This window comes from Ranitomeya variabilis, chromosome 4, assembly GCF_051348905.1.
Source record: "Ranitomeya variabilis isolate aRanVar5 chromosome 4, aRanVar5.hap1, whole genome shotgun sequence".
In the NCBI taxonomy this organism is placed as follows: domain Eukaryota; kingdom Metazoa; phylum Chordata; class Amphibia; order Anura; family Dendrobatidae; genus Ranitomeya; species Ranitomeya variabilis.
Genome location: NC_135235.1, coordinates 252269326 through 252286204, shown reverse-complemented (window position 1 = coordinate 252286204; position 16879 = coordinate 252269326). Strand labels below are relative to the sequence as shown.

Sequence of the window (16879 nt, the reverse complement as noted above, 5' to 3'; positions counted from 1 at the left end):
AGGGGTTAAAACAATAAAAGACCTGACAAATTTCAGTTGGTGGATAATGAATCTATAGTATATGAAAGTTTAATTGTAATCATTACATTATGGTAAATAATAAAATGTAACACTATATGCTAATTTTTTGAGAAGGACCTGTATATGGGCAGCTTTAGATTCTTAGCAGACTGTATCACACATGAGATAAATGAGATTGTGGTAATCAGTGACTGTATTTTTGGCTTTGACTGGTATTGACTTATAATTATGTGAGATAAACAGAGTCTCTCCAATAACTCGTTATCTGCTGCCTCATTAGCTGCATCCTCAATAAACAGTGCAGAGTAATTAGCAGGAGAGGGATGTAATTAGTGTTTAGCTATGTCTATTGGAGGACATTTCTGGATATTCCCAGCTCTGTCTGTTCTAATCATAAGGCAAGAAATTCTCCCACACCAGGAGCACAGACTGAGGAAATCAGCATAATGGAGAAGGGGGGGAACACGTAATTTGAGAAGGTTCCTTATTAATAGGAAGTTTAGGCAAATCTCCTCCCCCCCCCCCCCCAATAGAAGCATATTTTCATTACTGATCCTGAGTTACATCCTGTATTATACTCCAGAGCTGCACTTAGTATTCTGCTGGTGCAACCACTGTGTACATACCTGAGCATACATCCTGAGTTACATCCTGTATTATACTCCAGAGCTGCACTCACTATTCTGCTGGTGAAATCACTGTGTACATACATTACATTACTGATCCCGAGTTACATCCTCGATTATACCCCAGAGCTGCACTCACTATTCTGCTGGTGCAGTCCCTGTGTACATACATTACATTACTGATCCTGAGTTACATCCTGTATTATACTCCAGAGCTGCACTCACTATTCTGCTGGTGCAGACAGTACACTTATGGCCTGTGGGGGGCAATTCCGGGTGTCTTCTCCCTTTAGTCGCCCACTGTGGATTAGTCAGTAGTGTAATGATCTGCAGGGGGTGGGTTTCGCCGGCTTTCCCTCGTTCAGGTGATGCTGTCAGTGACGAACTTTCTGCTGGGAATCCCTTGTGGTGACATGGCTGCCGACCCTCGGGGGTTTCTTCATGTCTCACGTTTTTTGCACGCTGTCTCCAGATCCTTTAGAGTCATCATTACTCGTGAATTGAGTCAGGAGAGACCGCAGCCGACCAGTGTCCCCGTGTCCCCGTGTCAGATTGTGGGTGCAGGTTTCCTACATGCAACTCTTTCTAGTGACGTCTCTTGCACTCTCTTCCTGCGGTCGCTCCTCCTGTGTGGAGGTGTCTGAGCTTCCTGCGTCTCTGCTCTACATGTAATATGGGGGGTGTATTACTCGGATACATTAATGCTCTGGGACTGTTAGGTTCTGGGGGGTCTTCAGGTTGGCTTTCCAGCTACTTGTAGATGTCCCAGACCCTAGGGGGGAATTTATGGACCGGGTTGCTCAGTATTGCTCCAGGAGAGGTGACCTGTGCGTGGGGGCTTGGCGTGTGCGTGGGGGCTCGGCGTGTGCGTGGGGGCTCGGCGTGTGCGTGGGGGCTCGGCGTGTGCGTGGGGGCTCGGCGTGTGCACGGGGGCTCGGCATGTGCACGGGGGCTCGGCATGTGCACGGGGGCTCGGCATGTGCACGGGGGCTGGGTGGGGGCTTGGCGTATGCGTGGGGGCTTGGTGGGTGCTCGGCTCGGGTGCGTGGGGGCTCGGGTGCGTGAGGGTTCGGTGAGTGCTGGGGGCTCGGCAGGTACTGGGGGTTCGGTGGGTGCGCGGAGTCTCGGCGTGTGCACGGGGGCTCGGCGGGTGTGAGCACATTTGTTGGCTCCTGACGGAGTCTGGGGTAGAGGCCGGGATGAGGACCGGTTCCCCCGTCTCTGGAGGGATAACTAAATGAACCCTGAGCCTTGCTGCGGACTTCTGGCTTGAAGGGCTGGGAAATGTCTTATTAGGTTCCATTCCCCCTGAGGGGGGCTTCCAGTAGACCGCATCCTTTTGCAGCACACTGAACAATTCTACCATCCCTCTGCTTCACTGTGGCACAGAGGCAGCAGCATTAACCCCCTAAATCCATGGTGCAGGCGCATAGCACTTAGGGGCGGACGTCACATTGGTGCGACCACACAGGGGCCCAGGAGGTAAGAGAAGGAATTGGGCCACTAAGGGCCCATATATTATTCCTGCACAGGGGCTTCTTCTGATTGACTGCACCTGTGTGAGCTGCGGACCCCTCTGCTCCATGCTGTCTGCCTCTTTATCTGCACATTATTGCTCAATCTCCTCTTTTGCGGATGATTTATTGGCGGTTTGATGTCTGGGAACACAAAGCTTCCTGCCGCCTGTGAGCATAATGCAATCAGATCTCATTGTCAGAGCATCGGGTGATGGGGAAACGTCTCTGCTCCACTTATGTGGCTGAGAGCTGCAGAATAGCTGCAGGAACAGTGGACGAAGCCGGGACCGGACCCCCGATAGACTAGATGGGGGGCACACACCGTACATAAAGCCGCCAGACAGTTGTAAATCTTTTCAGAACATTTTACTACGTTTTTATTTGCATTCTGTTTAGGTTGATACTTTCCTTTTTATCTATTGACGCGATCATTCAGTGTGAGAAAATGTATCGATATGTGACGGTGTGTGTGGAGCAGTGACCGGTGCGATGTATCGATATGTGACGGTGTGTGTGGAGCAGTGACCGGTGTGACGTGCGATGTATCGATATGTGACGGTGTGTGTGGAGCAGTGACCGGTGTGACGTGCGATGTATCGATATGTGACGGTGTGTGTGGAGCAGTGACCGGTGCGATGTATCGATATGTGACGGTGTGTGTGGAGCAGTGACCGGTGTGACGTGCGATGTATCGATATGTGACGGTGTGTGTGGAGCAGTGACCGGTGTGACGTGCGATGTATCGATATGTGACGGTGTGTGTGGAGCAGTGACCGGTGCGATGTATCGATATGTGACGGTGTGTGTGGAGCAGTGACCGGTGCGATGTATCGATATGTGACGGTGTGTGTGGAGCAGTGACCGGTGTGACGTGCGATGTATCGATATGTGACGGTGTGTGTGGAGCAGTGACCGGTGCGATGTATCGATATGTGACGGTGTGTGTGGAGCAGTGACCGGTGTGACGTGCGATGTATCGATATGTGACGGTGTGTGTGGAGCAGTGACCGGTGTGACGTGCGATGTATCGATATGTGACGGTGTGTGTGGAGCAGTGACCGGTGCGATGTATCGATATGTGACGGTGTGTGTGGAGCAGTGACCGGTGCGATGTATCGATATGTGACGGTGTGTGTGGAGCAGTGACCGGTGTGACGTGCGATGTATCGATATGTGACGGTGTGTGTGGAGCAGTGACCGGTGTGACGTGCGATGTATCGATATGTGACGGTGTGTGTGGAGCAGTGACCGGTGTGACGTGCGATGTATCGATATGTGACGGTGTGTGTGGAGCAGTGACCGGTGTGACGTGCGATGTATCGATATGTGACGGTGTGTGTGGAGCAGTGACCGGTGCGATGTATCGATATGTGACGGTGTGTGTGGAGCAGTGACCGGTGCGATGTATCGATATGTGACGGTGTGTGTGGAGCAGTGACCGGTGCGATGTATCGATATGTGACGGTGTGTGTGGAGCAGTGACCGGTGTGACGTGCGATGTATCGATATGTGACGGTGTGTGTGGAGCAGTGACCGGTGTGACGTGCGATGTATCGATATGTGACGGTGTGTGTGGAGCAGTGACCGGTGTGACGTGCGATGTATCGATATGTGACGGTGTGTGTGGAGCAGTGACCGGTGCGATGTATCGATATGTGACGGTGTGTGTGGAGCAGTGACCGGTGCGATGTATCGATATGTGACGGTGTGTGTGGAGCAGTGACCGGTGCGATGTATCGATATGTGACGGTGTGTGTGGAGCAGTGACCGGTGTGACGTGCGATGTATCGATATGTGACGGTGTGTGTGGAGCAGTGACCGGTGTGACGTGCGATGTATCGATATGTGACGGTGTGTGTGGAGCAGTGACCGGTGCGATGTATCGATATGTGACGGTGTGTGTGGAGCAGTGACCAGTGTGATGTATCGATATGTGACGGTGTGTGTGGAGCAGTGACCGGTGTGATGTATCGATATGTGACGGTATGTGTGGAGCAGTGACCGGTGTGATGTATCGATATGTGACGGTGTGTGTGGAGCAGTGACCGGTGTGACGTGCGATGTATCGATATGTGACGGTGTGTGTGGAGCAGTGACCGGTGTGACGTGCGATGTATCGATATGTGACGGTGTGTGTGGAGCAGTGACCGGTGTGACGTGCGATGTATCGATATGTGACGGTGTGTGTGGAGCAGTGACCGGTGCGATGTATCGATATGTGACGGTGTGTGTGGAGCAGTGACCAGTGTGATGTATCGATATGTGACGGTGTGTGTGGAGCAGTGACCAGTGTGATGTATCGATATGTGACGATGTGTGTGGAGCAGTGACCGGTGTGATGTATCGATATGTGACGGTGTGTGTGGAGCAGTGACCGGTGTGACGTGCGATGTATCGATATGTGACGGTGTGTGTGGAGCAGTGACCGGTGCGATGTATCGATATGTGACGGTGTGTGTGGAGCAGTGACCAGTGTGATGTATCGATATGTGACGGTGTGTGTGGAGCAGTGACCAGTGTGATGTATCGATATGTGACGGTGTGTGTGGAGCAGTGACCGGTGTGATGTATCGATATGTGACGGTGTGTGTGTGGAGCAGTGACCGGTGTGACGTGCGATGTATCGATATGTGACGGTGTGTGTGGAGCAGTGACCGGTGTGATGTATCGATATGTGACGGTGTGTGTGGAGCAGTGACAGGTGTGATGTATCGATATGTGACGATGTGTGTGGAGCAGTGACCGGTGTGACGTGCGATGTATCGATATGTGACGGTGTGTGTGGAGCAGTGACCAGTGTGATGTATCGATATGTGACGGTGTGTGTGGAGCAGTGACAGGTGTGATGTATCGATATGTGACGATGTGTGTGGAGCAGTGACCGGTGTGACGTGCGATGTATCGATATGTGACGGTGTGTGTGGAGCAGTGACCGGTGTGATGTATCGATATGTGACGGTGTGTGTGGAGCAGTGACAGGTGTGATGTATCGATATGTGACGGTGTGTGTGGAGCAGTGACCGGTGTGACGTGCGATGTATCGATATGTGACGGTGTGTGTGGAGCAGTGACCGGTGTGATGTATCGATATGTGACGATGTGTGTGGAGCAGTGACCGGTGTGACGTGTCGCTGTGTGGTAACGCCGTGTCGCTGTGTGGTAACGCCGTGTCGCTGTGTGGTAACGCTGTGTCTGGACCCCAATGATTGATTTGCGCTCCCTCATGGCCCAATTTGAGTCCGTGACTCTTTTCTGTCTTTCTGTGATTTTGATACTAGCGGACAATGTTTCGCTTTTTCTCGGCTTTGCTCCCATCCCCCAGCTAACCGTGCGGGCAGTCACCGGTGATAATGGCCGACCCTCGGGGCTGTTGACCTTCCAGTGCGGCGTCTCCCCGGTAACTGCGCCACTTTCTTGCGCTTTCCGTGGACGTCGTAGCTGTTTTTTTGCTTATAAAACATTTAAGTTTGAAACTTTTTTTCTTGTGGTTTCCATGGAAACATGATTGTCCGCACTGGACTCCTCCGTTTAACCCCTGGGGTGCCTAATATGTCTTAATGAAATGTACTACAGGAGGAGTTAAAGGGCCGGTGCATGATTTTCACTTTCTCTGCTTGTTGACCGTTAACCATCGCCTGCATTTTTACTTCTTCAGACCACGTGTCCAGATGGCTATGTCAATACTCTTTGAACTAATCCATGGCCTGCACTGATACATTGTAACAAACCCACAGTCCTAATTCTTGTGATCGCATATATGTTGTCGGTGATGGGTCCTGAGTTTCTAGAATTCTCCATTTTGTAGCCTTCACAGTAGTAAAGTTCAGTGAAAGCGTCGGAGACGTGGGATCACGGATGATGGCGACGTCCTAAAATGAGTCCTCGTGTATCTTTCACTTTACTAATGTGAAGCTCAGAAGACCGAGAAGAGCATCTCCACGTGACCCATCTATTATCCGTGGGGGGAGGGGTTTGTTGTGCCCCTTTAAACCCAGTGGACCTACACCAGCAGATGACATGGCTCCCCAAACCATCACTGATTGTGGAGACTTCACACTAGACCTCCAGCAGCTTGGATTGTGGCCTCTCCACTCTTCCTCCAGACTCTGGGACCTTGATTTTCAAGGTCTGGTGTGAGGTCTCCACAATCAGTGATGGTTTGAGAGCCATGTCATCTGCTGGTGTATGTAGGTCCACTGTGTTTTATGAAAGTCAGCGCAGCCGTCTACCAGGACATGTTAGCGCCCTTCATGCTTCCCTCTGCTGACAAGCTTTCTGGAGATGGAAATGTCATTCTCCAGCAGGACTTGGCACCTTCACTTGGCCAATATTTTGGATTTTACAGTCATTTTTCAAGCTTGTGTTATGAAGTATTCTAATTGACTGAGATAATGACTTTTGGATTTTCATTGGCTGTAAGCCATAATCATCAACATTAACAGAAATAAACACTTGGAATAGATCACTCTGTGTAATAATTCTATAGAATATATGAAGAACTGAAATAAAGTCACTTTTTGATGATGATCTAATTTTGTGAGAAACTCCTGTAGATACAAAGTTGCAACTCTCACTTGAAGATTTATCACCAATTTTACAGATTTTCCTACTGAAATGTTAAATGAAAATTTGCGCCAAATATATGAAATATCGTGGAACAGTTTAACCCTAAAGGGAACGTTGGAGACTTTTCTTGTCTGTTGCAGTAACTTTCTCCTTCTTTCGCCGGGGGTCTCTGATACTTGAGCAGAGGGGGCACATAATTCTCTTCTGTCTCCATGGCTGCCTCGTAGCTGCCGGTTTTGCGCGGGCGCTGTGCGGTGTCGTTATTATTAGCGTCTGTATTTCTGCTCCATCTTGTCGTTTTCTCCGTAAATTGTGTGACGTCACCTCTGTGTCGCGCTCCATCCGGACGTCCTATTATATTCTGTCCTGTGGCACACCTTGGTCACATCACAACATCTCCTAATTATTATTTCCTTTTCCTGATACATAATATCATTACTGACAGTATAGTGCTGTGCAGCGTTGGGTTAACCCCTCGCTCGCTGTGATACGATCTGTCGGCCGTTCATCCTCCAGATTCGTTGCTCCGATACAATTAGTGAATCCTTATTTTGGGCAATTCCCGATATTCTGTCGCCCTTCGGCCGCTGTCTCCTCGATGCGGGGTCTTCGTTCTCACGCTTTTCTCTGCTGTCTCAATATTTTCAGTTTCACTTGTTAGTTTCTGCTTGACCTAGTTTCCCGGTGAAATATTTTACTGTCCTGATGGGAAGATGCAGCCGTCTGCTGAATATGTAACAAATGTATTAATGGAGATACAGACAAGAGAAAGATGGTGACAAGAGGAAAATGTCAGGAAGTGGTGGTTCGAGATCTCCAGGGCAGAGTATAGGAGCACAGAGGAGCACAACGTAAATCGTCGGGTACCGGACCCTGCAATCTATAGAGTGTAAGCTCCTGTGGTCAGGACTCCTCCTGTATCTACAGAGTGTAAGCTCCTGTGGTCAGGACTCCTCCTGTATCTACAGAGAGTAAGCTCCTGTGGTCAGGACTCCTCCTCCTGTATCTACAGAGAGTAAGCTCCTGTGGTCAGGACTCCTCCTCCTGTATCTATAGAGTGTAAGCTCCTGTGGTCAGGACTCCTCCTCCTCCTCTATCTATAGAGTGTAAGCTCCTGTGGTCAGGACTCCTCCTCCTCCTCTATAGAGTGTAAGCTCCTGTGGTCAGGACTCCTCCTGTATCTATAGAGTGTAAGCTCCTGTGGTCAGGACTCCTCCTTCTCTATAGAGTGTAAGCTCCTGTGGTCAGGACTCCTCCTCCTCCTGTATCTATAGAGTGTAAGCTCCTGTGGTCAGGACCCCTCCTCCTCCTCTTGTATCTATAGAGTGTAAGCTCCTGTGGTCAGGACTCCTCCTCCTCCTGTATCTATAGAGTGTAAGCTCCTGTGGTCAGGATTCCTCCTCCTGTGGCCAAGATTCCTCCTCTTCCTGTGGTCAGGACTCCTCCTCTTCCTGTGGTCAGGACTCCTCCTCTTCCTGTGGTCAGGACTCCTCCTCTTCCTGTGGTCAGGACTCCTCCTCCTCCTGTGGTCAGGACTCCTCCTCCTCCTGTGGTCAGGACTCCTCCTCCTCCTGTGGTCAGGACTCCTCCTCCTCCTGTGGTCAGGACTCCTCCTCCTCCTGTGGTCAGGACTCCTCCTCCTCCTGTGGTCAGGACTCCTCCTCCTCCTGTGGTCAGGACTCCTCCTCCTCCTGTGGTCAGGACTCCTCCTCCTCCTGTGGTCAGGACTCCTCCTCCTCCTGTGGTCAGGACTCCTTTCCTTAGGAGCTTACACTCAATAGATACGGGCGGAGAAGTCCTGACCATGGGAAGCTGCTGGGTTGCAGTAGTCTTGGTGGGACACAGTCTTGGATGCATTTCTGATTCTGCAGTTTAGTGATCTTTGGATAGGTCTTTGTAATGGATGCTGCTCCTCCTTCATGATTGAATCCTTTTATTGCCTTACTAAATGGTTGAGCAAAATCATGGCTGACCTCATCCATAAACAGCGCCTCCTCTGTGCACAGGTTGGTTCTGCAGCTCAGCTCTGTTCGCTAATGAAGCTCCTCTACCATACAGCCCATGATCAGGAGCAGCCATGTTTTACAGTCACGACCCTTTTATAGGCGTTTTTATTTACTCAGTTTTTACTTTTCCTTTATTTGCATTTTTAGGCTGAAAGCGTTGGCTTCCACAGGAGGGAGAAGTGTCCAAGCTGCTTGTGATTGGTGGGTATTAGATTTATTCTGAAGACTGCATTTTAAGCTCCACCCACCAGATTAAACCCCTCCCATTTCAGCTTGTGCCCAACCCCTGACGACCCCTGACATGGTTTGTGCAGGTTTTCAGTGGTCATTCTTATTTTCCAGGCTGTTCTCACACGTAGACGATCCGTTTTTGGATGACCCGCTGCCTCGAGAATATGTCCTATACCTACGACCGATGGGCCCTCTGGCCCAGAAACTCTCCGACTTCTGGCAACAATCCAAGCAGCTCTGCGGGAAGAACAAGGCGCACAATATATTCCCGCACATCACGCTCTGCCAGTTCTTCATGGTAGGTCACGTACAGGGGGTCCCATAGCCAAGTGACCGCCCCCCACCTCCATTAACATTGGAGGGGAACCCCCGGGAACACGATAATTTCCTCAAGTCTAATAAACTTTGTGCTTTGATTTTCCCCATTCACAAAATCTCTGCTTGTTGTCAAGAAATGGAGAAATCCTTTGATGACATCCAAGATCTTCAAACCTTGCAGTGTCCGGCTCTGGTGCCTTGTTACAGTGTATCAGTGCAGGCCGGACTCATCCCTGCGCTGTTACATTGTATCGATCGCACATTGTTGTCACCTTCCTTATTCTCCAGCTTTTTCCTGGGTCCCTGAGCGTCTGGGGCCCGGTTGAGATCTCTGCTGGCATTGGCCACACATTTGTCCCTGGCCGGTAGGACGTGCTCGGCTGATGTGGGCACAGCCTGGGATTTGAGAAGGGCGCCTGGTTTCCATTGACCTCGCGCCTGGGTAATTGGATCTGAAGTGGCGGAGCCGGTAACGCGATTACTTTGTGCTGATATTTCTGCTTTATCCCGTCCAGTGTGAAGATAAGAACGTGGACGCGCTGTGCGAAGCTTTACAGACCACCGTCGCCCGCTGGAAATCCAAATTCCCTAATCCGCTGCCCCTGGAGCTCTACACCTCCTCCAATTTCATCGGCCTCTTCGTGAACGAGGACTGCGCCGAGGGGCTGAAGAAATTCGCTGCAGACTTCGCTGAAGAAGCGCTGATGAAAACAGGTGAGGGGAGAGACGGGCGTTTGAGAGGGGCACAAGGTGTAATCAGAATGTCCCACAGCTTTCCCCCACCCCAATATGTAGTCTCCTCTGCTGGGACCTTCAATGGCAGCCGCATTATGCCCTGCCCTGAACACCGGGGGGCTCCTTACTGCCCCAACCTTCCAAGTCTTCTGTAACAGGGGCAGCACGATGGCTCAGTGGTTAGCACTGTACAGTGGCTCAGTAGTTAGCGCTGTACAGTGGCTCAGTGGTTAGCGCTGTACAGTGGCTCAGTGGTTAGCGCTGTACAGTGGCTCAGTGGTTAGCGCTGTACAGTGGCTCAGTGGTTAGCGCTTTACAGTGGCTCAGTGGTTAGCGCTGTACAGTGGCTCAGTGGTTAGCGCTGTACAGTGGCTCAGTGGTTAGCGCTGTACAGTGGCTCAGTGGTTAGCGCTGTACAGTGGCTCAGTGGTTTAGCGCTGTACAGTGGCTCAGTGGTTAGCACTGTTGCTTTGCAGCGCTGGAGTCTTGGGTTCAAATCCCCCCGATGAGGACTTCTGCAAGGCGTTTGTAGGTTCTCCCCGTGTTTCGTGGGTTTCCTCTGGGTTCTCCGGTTTCCACCACACTCCAAAGACTGATAGGGGATGTAGATTATGAGCCCCATTGTGGACAGTGATGATGATAACTGTAAAGCGCTATGGAGTTAATGGCGCTATATAAGCAAAAGCATAATAATAATAATCAAAAAACAAGTTACGTCTGCGCAGAACGCCTTCATACTCCAGGAGGGGTCCTAGCAAATTCAGCGATTAGGGCCTCTAATTCCTGCTTGGACGGTATAAAGAGGAGCAATATGAGAGTGACCGTCCGCCCCATCTGATTTCAGACGTCCGGGTGGAGCCGCACAAGAAGCAGCTACACGTGACGCTGGCATATCACTTCCAGGCCAATCACCTGCCCACCCTGGAGAAGCTGGCGCAGAACATCGACCTGAACCTGGGCTGTGACTGGGTGGCCACCATCTTCTCCAGAGACATCCGGTACATCAATCACGAGGTAACACACGGATGGATGTGTATATATGTATGTGTGTGTGTATATATAAATATAAATAAATAAAATAGAACTTGGCACTCCTTTTCACTGCTGAAATAATAATATACTTATTGCACAAATAGAAAAAAACAGAAAGATCCACATAAAAAAAAAACAGCGTTGACGTTTCAGCCTAATCGGCCTTCCTCAGAACATGAGGTGGATGATGAATAATTGCGCTTTCACCAGCACGGTTGTGCTTTTCTCTGCAGAAAATATATAACATATTTAATAATATATATAATGTGTGTGTGTGTGTGTATATATGTGTATATATAATATATACTGTATATGTATGTCGGTATAGTATATAGTACACACAAATAATGTGACACTGGAGTCGGCAGATGCAGCGTCCGCAGGTTCCTCAGAGCCGGAGATGTTGGTGGAAAGTCTGACTGCGGGGGCAGCGCTCGCTTCCTGAATCTTATCTTACAGACCACAGATCGCCCCTATAACGGCTTTTGACACACAGTGGCTGATAACAGTAAGGCTGCCGTCACACTAGCAGTATTTGGTCAGTATTTTACATCATTGTCTGTAGCCAAAACCAGGAGTGGGTGATAAATGCAGAAGTGGTGCAAATGTTTCTATTATACTTTTCCTCTAATTGTTCCACTCCTGGTTTTGGCTTACAAATACTGATATAAAATACTGACCAAATACTGCTAGTGTGACGGCAGCCTGAGTCAAAGGTTACTTTCATTTCTATAATGAATAGGACAATGACACATTGAGCATTTTACATTAACACCTCTAAGTCCTCTGCTTGCTGCGTGTGAATGAAAACCTTTTTTTTTTTTTTTTTTTGATGCTGCTCCACAGCTGGGGGTTTTTACAGTATGTTCTGGACAGTGAGCAGAACACAGCACAAATCTATCTCCACTGCTGATAGTTTGTTATAATGTATCACAGCAAAGTGAAGGACAGCATCCAATCCAGGTGAAGTATAAAAAGTCCTTTATTGTGCCAAATGCAACGTTTCAACCATATAGGTCTTTTTCAAGCATGAAAAAGCTTGAAAACGACCTATATGGTTGAAACATTGCATTTGGCACAATAAAGGACTTTTTATGCTTCACCTGGATTGGATGCTGTCCTTCACTTTGCTGCGGTATGTAGATTTCTATTTGGGTCCAGTGGAACTAGGACGGGCATCCCTATATCAGTTGTGCTGTCGGCTATTTTCTAATATTTGTTATAATGTATCAGTCTGGAGTGCACAGAGCATTGTACACAACTGTAACAAACCCTCAGCTGTGCACAGTCCATACATATGATGTCCTCATTGGCTGCATTCACCCTCGGTCTCCAGTGCGTCGTGTTCTCTTGCGTTTCAGACGTTGCAGGTTCTGTACCCGTATCTGCCGCAGAACGACGACGAGCTGGAGCTGGTGCCTGGAGATTTCCTCTTCATGTCCCCCGTAGAACAGACCAACACCAGCGAAGGTTGGATCTTCGGCTCGTCTCTGGCCACCGGCTGCTCCGGCCTCTTACCTGAAAACTACGTCTCCAAAGCCGATGAATGTGGCACCTGGGTGTTCCATGGGTGAGCGCATCTACCTGTCACCTACCTACCGGCCACCTACCTACCTGTCACCTACCTACCCTACTGGTCACTTGTCTATCTGCCCCCTACCTACCCTACCGGTCACTTATCTATCTGCCCCCTACCTACCCTACCGGTCACTTGTCTATCTGCCCCCTACCTACCCTATCGGTCACTTATCTATCTGCCCCCTACCTACCCTACCGGTCACTTGTCTATCTGCCCCCTACCTACCCTACCGGTCACTTGTCTATCTGCCCCCTACCTACCTGCTACCTCTCTGCCACTTATCTGTCACCTACCTACCCTTCCTGTCACCTATCTGCCACCTACCTGTCATTTATCGATCTGCCCCCTACCTACCTGCTACCTCTCTGCCACCTACCTACCTGCCCGTTGTACCCGGCTCCTGACATCACCAGATCCTATGATTGAGCTGCTGTCCTCTTGTGCCCGCAGGTCGTACTCTCTGCTGAACACGGTGAGCTCTGTCTCGTATCCGCTCAGTGATGGCGTGCTGGACAGACGGCAGGATGACCAGGGACTGGTGGACACGGCGACGCTCACCATTATCTGCCCACCCATGCAGGTGAGCACCGATCCGATGGGCAGGGGTTTGCAGCCTGTTCAGACCTCGCTCACAGGATGATCAGTAATCCACCGTTTTGTGCACGTAGACCTGTTATTATCCTCATCAGCACATTATGGTTGCACAGATTTTTTTCTTTTTAATATAGCTTAAAAATCATTTCACCCCACATATGAGCACTTTGCTCTGTCATCAAGTGATTTTCAGCCTGTTTTCACCAGGCGAGCATTAAGAAATGATCGATACTAGGAACAATGATCGACCAGCGCTGCACATACGCTGCATACGGCACTGCTACATCCTGAGAGACGTAGTGACCCGCTCTGCACGTCGTACTGTGCATCATCACAGTATCTTAGCATGTAGGACATACTTTGCAGTCCGCTCACCATTCTGGTCGCGCTTCTCTGAACTTGCTCCAGTTCTTCAATGTCTTTTTTTATAATGTGGAGCCCAGAACTGGACCCAGTATCCAGATGAGGCCTGACCAAGGAAGAGTAGAGGGGGATAATTACTTCACGTGATCTAGACTGTATGCTTCACTTAATACATCCTAGAACTGTGTTTGCCTTTTTGCTGCTGCATCACACTGTTGATGTATGTGAAGTCTGTGATCTATTAGTATACCCAAGACTTTTTCACACGTGCCGTTACTTAGTTCTATTCCTCCCATTCTATAGCTGTAATTTTAGTTTTTCTTGCCAAGATGTAGAATCTTGCATTTCTCCCTGTTAAATACCATTCTGTTAGATTACCGTCTCACAGTGGCACTTTGGTCGCTACGACGGCACGATCCGTGACGTTCCAGCGATATACATACGATCTCGCTGTGTCTGACACGCTACTGCGATCAGGGACCCCGCTGAGAATCGTACGTCGTAGCAGATCGTTTGAAACTTTCTTTCGTCGCTGGATAACCCGCTGTCATCGCTGGATCGGTGTGTGTGACACCGATCCAGCGATGTGTTCGCTTGTAACCAGGGTAAATATCGGGTTACTAAGTGCAGGGCCGCGCTTAGTAACCCGATGTTTACCCTGGTTACCATTGTAAATGTAAAAAAAAAAAAACACTACATACTTACATTCCGGTGACTGCCACGTCCCTCGTCGTCAGCTTCCCGCACTGACTGTGAGCGCCGGCCGTAAAGTAAAAGCAGAGCACAGCGGTGACGTCACCGCTGTGCTGTGCTTTATGGCCGGCACTGACACAGTCAGTGCGGGAAGCTGACGGCGAGGGACGTGACAGTCACCGGAATGTAAGTATGTAGTGTTTTTTTTTTTTCCTTTTACAATGGTAACCAGGGAAAACATCGGGTTACTAAGCGCGGCCCTGCGCTTAGTAACCCGATGTTTACCCTGGTTACCCGGGGACTTCGGGATCGTTGGTCGCTGGAGAGCTGTCTGTGTGACAGCTCTCCAGCGACCAAACAGCGACGCTGCAGCGATCGGCATCGTTGTCTAGATCGCTGCAGCGTCGCTTAATGTGACGGTACCTTTACCAACGATCACGGCCAGGTCGTATCGCTGGTCGTGATCGTTGGTAAATCGTTTAGTGTAACGGTACCCTTAGTCTCTGGCTATTGTTCCAGTTTATCTAGATCCTTCTGAATCCTTTCTCGGTCTTCTCTAGTGTTAAGGTACCTTCACACTAAGCGACTTTACAACGATATCGCTAGCGATCCGTGACGTTGCAGCGTCCTGGATAGCGATATCGTTGTGTTTGACACGCAGCAGCGATCAGGATCCCGCTGTGAGATCGCTGGTCGTTGCTGAAAGTCCAGAACTTTATTTCGTCGCTGGATCTCCCGTAGACATCGCTGAATCGGTGTGTGTGACACCGATCCAGCGATGTCTTCACTGGTAACCAGGGTAAAATCGGGTTACTAAGCGCAGGGCCGCGCTTAGTAACCCGATGTTTACCCTGGTTACCATTGTAAAAGTAAAAAAAAAAACCACATACTCACATTCCGGTGCCCGGCGTCCGCTTCCCTGCACTCCTCCTGCATCCTGTGTAAGTGCCGGCCGTAAAGCAGAGCGTCACCGCTCTGCTCTGTGGGAGATGCCGGAGATGTTCGGCGCTGACACAGGATGCAGGAGGAGTGCAGGGAAGCGGACGCCGGGCACCGGAATGTGAGTATGTGTTTTTTTTTTTTTTTTTTACTTTTACAATGGTAACCAGGGTAAACATCGGGTTACTAAGCGCGGCCCTGCGCTTAGTAACCCGATGTTTACCCTGGTTACCAGGGGACTTCGGCATCCTTGGTCGCTGGAAAGCCGTCTGTGTGACAGCTCTCCAGCGACCACACAACGACTAAACAGCGACGCTGCAGCGATCGGCATCGTTGTCTGTATCGCTTAGTGTGAAGGTACCTTTAGCTAGCCCTCCTGGCTTTGCATTGTTTTCAAATGTGATCAGTTTACCTTCACTTCCCTTATCTAGATCATTTATAAAAAGGGAGGACAACACTGGGGCCAGTACAGAGCCTTGTGGTCCCCACTTGTAACACTGGGGCCAGGACAGAGCCTTGTGGTATTTTTTTGGGGGGGCGCTCCTCCCTGGTGGTCTTCCCTCTGTTATCCCCTTATGCAGATGGATCATACAATCTCAGTGTCACATTGGGGTCTCGGGACTATTTCCTGAGGCCACTGTTGGGCACTTGCACCTGGCGGAGACCCCACAAGCTCATCTGCTGGCAGATACATTGTTGCACACGAGTCACATGACCCTGGCCGTCGCCTCTGCAATATTATCAGTCCTCGTTGGTTTACAGCAGATTCTGTGTCTGGGTGGGAAGTTTTGGGGCATTTTTGGGGGCGTCTTTTGGTGTGAGACTTTTTTGGGGCGTCCTCCTATATTAATTACAACCAGGATTTGACTTTTTAGATGAGGCTGAAAATAAACAAGTAGAAGATTCCGGATCAGCGGGAAGCGATGGCGCCGCCTTGTTACCGCGCACTTCTTCTCCAAATCAGTTCTGGTTCTCATTTGTCTGCATTGTGCCGCAGGCGGCGGTCCGTCCATCCATCCGTCCATCCATCGCACGACACCGGACGCTGCATTTTGTGCATTCATCACTTTTTTTTAATCTATCGCAGCCGTGGACGCAGCATCTCATACCATGTCTCATACTGTGTCTCACATGGCGTCTCACGTGGGGTCTCATACTGTGTCTCATACTGTGTCTCACACGGCGTTTCATACTGTGTCTCATGCGGCATTTCACAGGGCGTCTCATGCGGCGTTTCACAGGGCGTCTCACACAGCGTCTCGCACAGCGTCTCATGCGGCGTTTCATAGGGCGTCTCATGTGGCGTTTCGCACAGCGTCTCATGCGGCGCCTCATACTATGTCTCGCACGGCGTCTCATGCGGCGTTTCACAGGGTGTCTCGCACAGCGTCTCATGCGGCGTTTCACAGGGCATCTCATGCGGCGTTTCGCACAGCGTCTCATGCGGCGTCTCATGCAGAGTTTCACAGGGCGTCTCATGCGGCGTTTCGCACAGCGTCTCATGCAGCGTGTCATGCAGAGTTTCACAGGGCGTCTCATGCGGCGTCTCACGCAGCGTTTCACAGGGCGTATCGCAGGGCGTCTCATGCGGCGTTTCATAGGGCATCTCATGCGTCGTTTCACAGGGCGTCTCATGCGGCGTTTCGCACAGCGTCTCAT

At 50.2% G+C, this 16879-nt stretch overlaps 1 protein-coding gene across 5 annotated transcripts in view; it reads left to right on the top strand.

The window, feature by feature from the left end:
* The window catches only part of UBASH3B (ubiquitin associated and SH3 domain containing B), a 164555-nt gene that overhangs the window by 130388 nt on the left and 17288 nt on the right, over positions 1–16879 (top strand). For all 5 annotated transcript variants that reach the window (XM_077249496.1, XM_077249494.1, XM_077249493.1 and 2 more), the window contains exons 2-7: positions 8884–8937; positions 9079–9265; positions 9801–9999; positions 10865–11034; positions 12414–12622; positions 13082–13211. In XM_077249496.1, the coding sequence (XP_077105611.1) occupies positions 9152–9265; positions 9801–9999; positions 10865–11034; positions 12414–12622; positions 13082–13211 (822 nt within the window). In that variant the 5' untranslated portion in view covers positions 8884–8937; positions 9079–9151. The remainder of the gene's footprint in view (positions 1–8883; positions 8938–9078; positions 9266–9800; positions 10000–10864; positions 11035–12413; positions 12623–13081; positions 13212–16879) is intronic.